This window comes from Primulina eburnea, unplaced genomic scaffold (genome assembly GCF_022965805.1).
Source record: "Primulina eburnea isolate SZY01 unplaced genomic scaffold, ASM2296580v1 ctg625_ERROPOS2042916+, whole genome shotgun sequence".
Classification (NCBI taxonomy): domain Eukaryota; kingdom Viridiplantae; phylum Streptophyta; class Magnoliopsida; order Lamiales; family Gesneriaceae; genus Primulina; species Primulina eburnea.
The window spans coordinates 50,955-60,616 of NW_027331406.1; the positions used below are offsets into that span (position 1 = coordinate 50,955).

General features: G+C 36.0%; 1 protein-coding gene across 1 annotated transcript; it reads right to left on the bottom strand.

Moving 5' to 3' along the window:
* Positions 1 to 519: 519 nt before the first annotated feature.
* LOC140821542 (late blight resistance protein R1-A-like) lies at positions 520 to 3,787 on the bottom strand. Its single transcript, XM_073182046.1, has 2 exons — positions 954 to 3,787; positions 520 to 849 (listed from the first exon to the last, which is right to left on the bottom strand). Exons 1-2 carry the CDS (start codon positions 3,501 to 3,503, stop codon positions 835 to 837), a joined length of 2,565 nt encoding a protein of 854 aa, XP_073038147.1. The 5' UTR covers positions 3,504 to 3,787; the 3' UTR covers positions 520 to 834.
* Between the last annotated feature and the right edge of the window lie 5,875 nt (positions 3,788 to 9,662).

The following is a 9,662-nucleotide window of genomic DNA, read 5'->3' on the forward strand; positions in this document are numbered from 1 at the left end:
AATAAAAGTTGATCATGTAATTAATTATTAGAAGTATATTCGTTCATTTTAAAATAAGTATGAATACAGATTAAAGTTAAATTGTAGCACTCTAGCATTTTGAGTTAAAATAAGTTGGAACATAAGAATACTAGAAACAAAAGTACTAGAAGGAGACTCTCCATAGTCATTTTTTAAAATGGCAAAAACTTGTGTGAGACGATCTCACGGGTCGTATTTGTGAGACGGATCTCTTATTTGGGTTATCCATGAAAAAGTATTATTTTTTATGCTAAAAGTATTATTTTTTATTGTGAATATGAGTATGGTTGACCCGTCTCACAGATTAAGATCCGTGAGACAGTCTCACATGAGACCCACTCTTTTAAAATTGGCCACAATTCCAGAACTATGATCTCTACTTCCAAGAAACTTAATTCTCAATCATCACTATGATACTTCTTGTTCTACATAGTAAAAATTAAATATTTAACATGAGTTTTAATATACTACGGTAGACTTCTAGAGCAACTTGAGATAATCATTTTCGTAAAGCGATGACGAATACGAAATAGTTGCTATAGAGACCTATTGTGCAGTCACGCAGGCGTTGGTCCGGGATCGAGGGGCTCGGGGCGTGACACTCACAGTAAACAAATTGTCACCGAACAAGGCAAGAAAAAAATGAGTAACAGAAAATTCTATCTGCCTAGTTTAGTTTTACATGAAGCAAAAACTAAAGTATTCAATCATGACATAACTAAGTCTGGCTGCAATTCCAGAGACTTTCAATTTGGAATTCCCCATCACTTGAATTTCTTGAAACTCATTCCAAGGAGTTCATCTAATATAGCATTAGTCTTGCAAAAGCTGAAGGTTAAACACTGAGAAATGATCATCAAAAAAAAAAAAAGAAATAGATAAGAAAATAAAACTATCTTTACATGACTTCTTGTCTGGATCTGATACTAAACCTTTTCATCATTGTCAATCAGAAGTTCAATGTCACTGTCTTCCCCAAGCATTTCCTTTGCTGAAGACTCTATTCCAAGCGAGCATCTAATTAATTCAATCATTGTAAGTGTCTGGATTTCTCCGATTTCAGATGGGATTGCCTCCAAGGCATTGCAGAATTTAAGCTTAAGAAACACAAGACTTGGGAAATGGTCCTTGTCAGTTTTCCACTTTACTGGATCTGAATATCTAATCTTTAGGGACTTCAGTTGCTTGAATTCTCCATCATTCGTTTCCCACAAATTTCCTACCATGGCTTTATCCTTCAACTTGAGAACCTCGAGATTAGGCAAGATTCCGATAATGGTCAATTGTTCCCAAGCAATCTGACTGCCTGTTAGCACCAATTGTTTCAATGAAGATGGGAAGAAGAAGTTCGGTAAGATATTCTCAGTTGGAAAATGCTCGAAAAAGCAATGTAATGATTCAAGTTTGCACAAATAGACAAGGCTATTTGAAGAACGAAATGGAATGGTGCAACAGATACATAGCCATTTAAGATGAGGGATTCTTGAGAGGACATCTTGAGTATATCTAAAATCGACTATCCCTACAAGTGTCTGGAGGCTTTTAAGAATATATGCATTTGTCCCTTTGCCCTGAACATCACGAATATCAGGCATACGAAAACCATAAGTGAAAAGGTGCCTCAACTGCGGCATCTCCCAAATTTCAGATGGCAAAGATGGATAATCTTCAGACCAAGCCATAAGGGTTTGTAGATTCCTGAGTCTACATATTGAAGATGGAATGTCCAAAACTTGGTCAAGCTCAAGGTACTTAAGGTTAACTAGTTCTAAAATTTCTACCGGAAACTTCAGGGATTTCGTACTAACTTTCCACACCTTGAGCAATCCGAAAGATGGTTCAATTGTTGATGAAAAATTCTGTTCACCATGAGAAAAAAAAGATCGGATAGCTGAACAACTATCGTTTCTTGGAAATATACTGCTACAAGAAGATCCATCATCTTCTTCAATATTTGGAACAAAAACCAAGCGTCGTTGAGTATATATTTCCATAAGATCCAAAGGTATGTCCTTGCTCAAGATACAGAAAAACTTTTCTTTCTCCGCCTCCCTAATGCATATGTCTCTAAATAGATCATGGATGTAAACACTCTTTGGCCTTGCAAATGAATCAAAGGCATTGACAATAGCAAGATTTCTCTCGATAATCTCGTACAAGTACCCTTCTGCGACCTCTTCCATGCTATCCGACCATGGGTCTACAAATCCCTCAGCAACCCACAATCTAACAAGTTTAAAAACACTTATGGCACAATCTTCTTGAAAAGATCCTAAATAAAGGAAGCATCCTTTTAAATAATGAGGCAAGTAGTTATAACTTAAAGTTAGTATCTCCAATGACGGATCATTAGTGGTCTTTAAGACAGAACTTATATTTTCAGAAACATACTTCCAGTATTCTTCTGTCTGCTGCTCCTTTTTGAGATGTCCACCAATGGCAGATAGCGCTAGAGGAAGACCTTGGCATTGACTTGCAATCTCCTTTCCAATTTCAACCAGTTCAGGTGGGCAATTCTTTTGTAGAAAAATCTCTTGACGGAGTAGATTCCAACTCATATCCTCACTTAGAATCTGCATTTCATGATAAGTGTCTAAAGAGTTGGCATACGCAGCCACATTTGAATCCCTAGTAGTCAATATGATTCGACTACCATTATTGTCGTCCGGAAATAGCCTTTTTATGTCATCCCAGGCCTGTATATCCCAAACATCATCTAATACAATCAAATACTTTCTTCCCCATAAACTTTGATATAGATGTTGTTCGACATTCTTTTCTCCATGCAAAGGTGTCCCAAAGACTTTTAGAATGTCAATAACAACACACTGAATATCATATAATTGAGATACTACACTCCAACCACGAACATGAAAAGTCTCCTTGATCAGTTGACTATCATACAAGATTCTAGCGATAGTCGTCTTACCAATCCCGGCCATACCAACAATCGGAATGACACAGATTTTGGAACATCCTCCTACAAGTTGTTCCATCAGTCTCATCTCCAAATCTTTGTCTAGTGCCACCTTATTGGAGTTATTTTGTACCGAAGCCGGCCTCAAGGAACCAGCACGAGCTGAAATTCTCAGCTCCTGTACGTCATTCTTCCCATCAAGCTGAATCTTCCTCACCTCTATGCTAATCGATTCAAGCCGTTCTTTGATTAGTTCGAAGCTATTATATTCAGGAAATCTCTTCATTCTCTGATAACTATCGCTTCCATCTATTCGAAGGAAGTGAGTTGCTATGTGAGACTCGAGGATGTCTTCCGCTTCATATGATGCATCTCTGATTTCTGTAATCAAATCTTGGACTCTTTGGCTGCAAATAGGTGGGCACTTATCAAGAAATTCCGTTAAAGAAACAATAGTTTCTTGAAAAGACTCGATTTTTTCCTTTGTGAAAGGGAAGAAGCACAGATCAAAATCAAGAATCTGAACTGTAATATGGCAAAGGGACCCAAGAGCAGCAAACGCCATTTTTGCAACAAAGAAATCGAACAAACTTTGATGCCTCGGGGGAAGCTCAAGATGAAAGGTTTGAGCAAATTCTTGTCTTAGTCAGTTGACTTGCCACTTTCACACAATGCAGACAGCTCTCTTTTCCAAATAAAATATTAGTGAGTGTGTTTTTACAGCTATACCTCTCCAACCTTTGCTCGATAACACAAATGGAGAAATCTGGGATCATTTTATTCTCAAATAGTGGATTGTATCTTATTTAATGTTTTTTTAAAAGAAAAATTAAGGTGGAACGATTCACCATAATCTTTGTCACTTATTATCTGATAAAAATAATACTTCTTTTGTGATGAATTATGATTACAACTATTGATTTATTTTTTTAAAGACTGTTAATTTTAACTACTATTATTTTAATTATTATAATTATTTTATCATGTCTAGTTTTTCATAGTTGTTTTAGTACCAACAATAGCAAGAGTTTTGCTTCAGTTTTGCTTGTTCTTCTTATCATGCTGGCAAGATTTCTTGATTCAAAGACTTGTGACTTGCTGCTGATATTGAATGGCAAAGGAATATCCCTGTCTTTTAATTCTCTCTGCCCGACTTTATGAGCTACCTTGATCAAAAATGTTAGGCGGAATGGATAGTTAACATACACATACACATACACATACACGAGTATTAAGTTGTATATATATCATTCATATAGCAACTCAAAACATGTATAAAAAACAGACAGCAAGTGAAAGGAAACATGCCTTAGCATGCGAGACAGAATTTATTTCTTAATTATGTTTTCTTTTTTGATAATATTACACTTTAAATTACTCAAAGTATCAGAGTTTTGTTTTTCTAGACTAATGATATTAATGAAGAGATTAATACTAACTCTAGATATGATAGTCTGTTTTTAAAAGAGTTTATTTTCTAATAAATTATATTTTCTATGTTTTGTAGCTATCAATTCAATGAATCCTCTCTAGGTCAAATAGATTATGTATGTCAAAGATTAGATGTTGCAAAGGAAGCGAAAAAGAGGGCGAGAGAACAAGAAACTTGTGTGTTGCTGTGAAAAAATTAAGTATTCGAGTCTCGTTGTGTTGCCATGAAGTGCTGAAAACTTTCGCATACAACACCTAGCCAAAGTGTTGCAAAAATATTGTTCATTAAATTGGATTTCGGTTCACAGTGTTTGCATTCATTATTATTTGGTTATTTTTGTTCATAGAAATTTAGAATACACTTTATTCTCTCACTGTGTCAAGAGAGTTAGTTTTTAGTTATTCACTATTATTCTTTTTGTATGTAAATTGAATAAATCTTCTAGTGATAGAAATTTAGGATGCACTTTATTCTCTCCTTTTATATGTTCACACTTGTGTATAATTATTTTTGTCTTGTATGTAAACTGAATACATCTTTTAGTGATAGAAATTTAAAATGCACTTTGCTCTCTCCTTTTGTATGTTCACACTTGTGTATAATTATTTTTGTCTTAATTAACTTGCATAAAGAATTTTATGCTAAATTATTTATTCCACCACATGTTGTGTTATGTGCTACAACCCGTACACAGCATCTACATCTGAAATACCCAATTTTCCAGTTATTTAGTACTTATATGTTAAAATATTCTTTCAATTCGTATCAAAGAGAACACTTGACGTTAATAAGTGAGTTTCTTGTTATTTTTTCTTAACAGAAAAAAATTACTATGGGCGTACCAGTTGTCAACACTGCACTACGACCATCATTTCTGGATGGATCCAATTACGCTATGTAGAAAGTCAAAATGAGAGTCTACATCAAATTCATTGAAGAAAGAGCATGGCAACTTTTAGTCGATGGTTGGACTCCACAAAAAACGGTTTATGAAGACGGTGAAAGTTTGATCAAACCCGAAAGCACATAGATGACTGATAGCACACATGACTGATGAAGCCCACATTTCAAACTTCAATCAAAGGCACTGAATATTATGTTCACTTCTATTGACACAAATATGTTCAGTCTAACCGCCAATTGTGTCTCTGCCAATGATGCATGGGAAATTCATCAAAGACACTGTGAAGGATCAGAATACGTGTGAAGAACCAAGGTGACAATGATAACCAGCCAATTTAAAATTTTGAGAATGGAAGAAACCGAGACAATGACTGCTTATAATCGTCGGCCTTGGTGACCCAATCTAAAATGAAAGATTGGTTATCAAATTTTTAAGATCACTCCTGGAACACTTCAATAGCAATATTTCTGCGATCGACGAAGCACGAGACACCACTAAGCTTGGACTAGAAGAATTGATAGGTTCCCTTCGAACCTTTGAGATGAAACTGGACCTACAAAAGAAGGACAAATGGAAGACTATTGTATTTCAAATCCCTAACGACTCTTACAATGATCTACTTCAACTTTCTAGGAATTTGGAAGGTTTGACCTGTGTGAAGACTTCATCTCATTGATCACAACACGGTTTGGAGACTATCAGAAAATGATAAGAGATAGGAAGAAAACTGCCAATTGGGGCTCTCCTCGGCCCACAAAGACAAAATGCAACCTAAACCTCCAAATATAATTGTTCCCAAGAAAACTCAGAGGATGTTACCCACTCATAGACAGTTTTGGTCGAGGAATAAAAGATTCAATCAGATGCAAAGAGGTTCGACTATGTACGATGCAAGGAATGCAATGGTTTTGGACATTCTGCAAATATGTGTCCAAATATACTTCGTAAGAACAAGGGAACAAATTTCTCCTTTAAGTGATGGACAATCTGAAGAAGAACAGTAATCTGGTGAAGAGGAAAACCATACATCTTTATTTGCACTATTTGAGGAGAAATGTTGGGTGCAGGTTAACTCACTGGGTGTTACGTCAGGTGTTGACACACTTGGTAGGAACATCCCTCCAAACTCATCAAGTTTAATATGTCTCAATGCAACAACCTCCGTTGATACAATTAATCTGGAAACCCAAGAAATAGATGGAGAAGATGCCACCTTATAAAGCGTACAGAAACTATATGGTGAACTATAAGCTTATTGGATCAAAAGAAATAAACTGAACTCAATTCTCTCAAAAGAAAATATCGAGTTGAATGGTTCTGTTGCCAAACTTTAGGTGATCCTAATTAAGAAGGACCTTAAGATGCGCGAGACCAAGGTTGTGCTCGGAAAGACAACACAAACCATCACTAAGTTCAAATCGAGCTCAACCAAAATTGGCATCACACTGGTAATGGGAGAAGACAGCAAAGCAGGTATGGGATTCAATAACGGTGTGTTTGAAATTCGATAATCTTCCAACTTTATATCACAACCAAATGTATTCATAAAAGAAAGTATTAATTCATATATCTCAGTATCTCACCAACAGTCACCTTTTTAGTTAAGAACCCTCGTACAGAGAGGCAAGATTCTGCACAAAACTAAAACGAAGGAGACGTAACACTGGGTGTTACGTCTCATACTTGGTAGGAACAATCCACCAAACTCATCAAGCTTAATATATCTCAAAATGCAACAACCTCCGTTGATACAATTAATCTGGAAACCCAAGAAATAGATGGAGAAGATGCCACCTTATAAAGCGTACAGAAACTATATGGTGAACTATAAGCTTATTGGATCAAAAGAAATAAACTGAACTCAATTCTCTCAAAAGAAAATATCGAATTGAATGGTTCTGTTGCCAAACTTGAGGTGATCCTAATTAAGAAGGACCTTAAGATGCGCGAGACCAAGGTTGTGCTCGGAAAGACAACACAAACCATCACTAAGTTCAAATCGAGCTCAACCAAAATTGGCATCACACTGGTAATGGGAGAAGACAGCAAAGCAGGTACGGGATTCAATAACGGTGTGTTTGAAATTTGATAATCTTCCAACTTTATATCACAACCAAATGTATTCATAAAAGAAAGTATTAATTCATATATCTCAGTATCTCACCAACAGTCACCTTTTTAGTTAAGAACCCTCGTACAGAGAGGCAAGATTCTGCACAAAACTAAAACGAAGGAGTGTTACGTCTCATACTTGGTAGGAACAATCCACCAAACTCATCAAGCTTAATATATCTCAAAATGCAACAACCTCCGTTGATACAATTAATCTGGAAACCCAAGAAATAGATGGAGAAGATGCCACCTTATAAAGCGTACAGAAACTATATGGTGAACTATAAGCTTATTGGATCAAAAGAAATAAACTGAACTCAATTCTCTCAAAAGAAAATATCGAGTTGAATGGTTCTGTTGCCAAACTTGAGGTGATCCTAATTAAGAAGGACCTTAAGATGCGCGAGACCAAGGTTGTGCTCGGAAAGACAACACAAACCATCACTAAGTTCAAATCGAGCTCAACCAAAATTGGCATCACACTGGTAATGGGAGAAGACAGCAAAGCAGGTACGGGATTCAATAACGGTGTGTTTGAAATTTGATAATCTTCCAACTTTATATCACAACCAAATGTATTCATAAAAGAAAGTATTAATTCATATATCTCAGTATCTCACCAACAGTCACCTTTTTAGTTAAGAACCCTCGTACAGAGAGGCAAGATTCTGCACAAAACTAAAACGAAGGAGACGTAACACTGGGTGTTACATCTCATACTTGGTAGGAACAATCCACCAAACTCATCAAGCTTAATATATCTCAAAATGCAACAACCTCCGTTGATACAATTAATCTGGAAACCCAAGAAATAGATGGAGAAGATGCCACCTTATAAAGCGTACAGAAACTATATGGTGAACTATAAGCTTATTGGATCAAAAGAAATAAACTGAACTCAATTCTCTCAAAAGAAAATATCGAGTTGAATGGTTCTGTGGCCAAACTTGAGGTGATCCTAATTAAGAAGGACCTTAAGATGCGCGAGACCAAGGTTGTGCTCGGAAAGACAACACAAACCATCACTAAGTTCAAATCGAGCTAAACCAAAATTGGCATCACACTGGTAATGGGAGAAGACAGCAAAGCAGGTACGGGATTCAATAACGGTGTGTTTGAAATTTGATAATCTTCCAACTTTATATCACAACCAAATGTATTCATAAAAGAAAGTATTAATTCATATATCTCAGTATCTCACCAACAGTCACCTTTTTAGTTAAGAACCCTCGTACAGAGAGGCAAGATTCTGCACAAAACTAAAACGAAGGAGACGTAACACTGGGTGTTACGTCTCATACTTGGTAGGAACAATCCACCAAACTCATCAAGCTTAATATATCTCAAAATGCAACAACCTCCGTTGATACAATTAATCTGGAAACCCAAGAAATAGATGGAGAAGATGCCACCTTATAAAGCGTACAGAAACTATATGAGGAACTATGTGCTTATTTGATCAAAAGAAATAAATTGAACTCAATTCTCTCAAACGAAAATATTGAGTTGAATGGTTATGTGGCGATACTTGAGGTGATCCTAAGTAAGAAGGACTTGAAGATGCAAAAGATCAAGGTTGTGCTCGAAAAGACAACACAAACCATCACTAAGTTCAACTCGAGTTCAACCAAAATTTGCATCATATTGATAATGGAAAAGACAACAAAACAGGTATGGGATTCAATAACAGTGTGTTTGAAATTTGAGAATCGTCCAACTTTATATCACAACCAACTGTATTCATGAAAGAAAATATTAATTCATCTATCTCACCAACCGTCACCTTTTTAGTCAAGAACCCTCAAACAAAGAGGCAAGATTCTGCACAAAACTGAAACGAATGAGACGTAACACTGGGTGTTACATCAGATATATTAAGCTGCCACACACCTGGTAGGAACATCCCTCCAAACTCATCAAGTTTATTATATCTCAATGCAACAACCTTTGTTGATACAAGTAATCTGGAAATCTCTTGAAGTAGATGAAGAATATGTCATCTTGGAATGCGTACAAAAACTATATGAGGAACTATAAGTTAATTAGATCGAAAGAAATAAATCGAACTTGATTCTCTCAAAATAAAATATCGAGTTGAAAGGTTTTGTTGCCACACTTGAGGTGATCCCAAGTAAGAGGGACTTAAAGATACATAAGATCAAGTTTGAGCTAAAAAATGCAACACAAACCCTTGCTAAGTTCAACTCGAGATCAACAAAACTTGACTTCATACTGATGATGGGAAAAGACAGCAAAGTTGGTCCGAGATTCAACAC

Bases quoted from the DNA above. Each gene is read 5' to 3' on its own strand.
- LOC140821542 (XM_073182046.1), bottom strand. From the start codon at position 3,503: ATGGCGTTTGCTGCTCTTGGGTCCCTTTGCCATATTACAGTTCAGATT.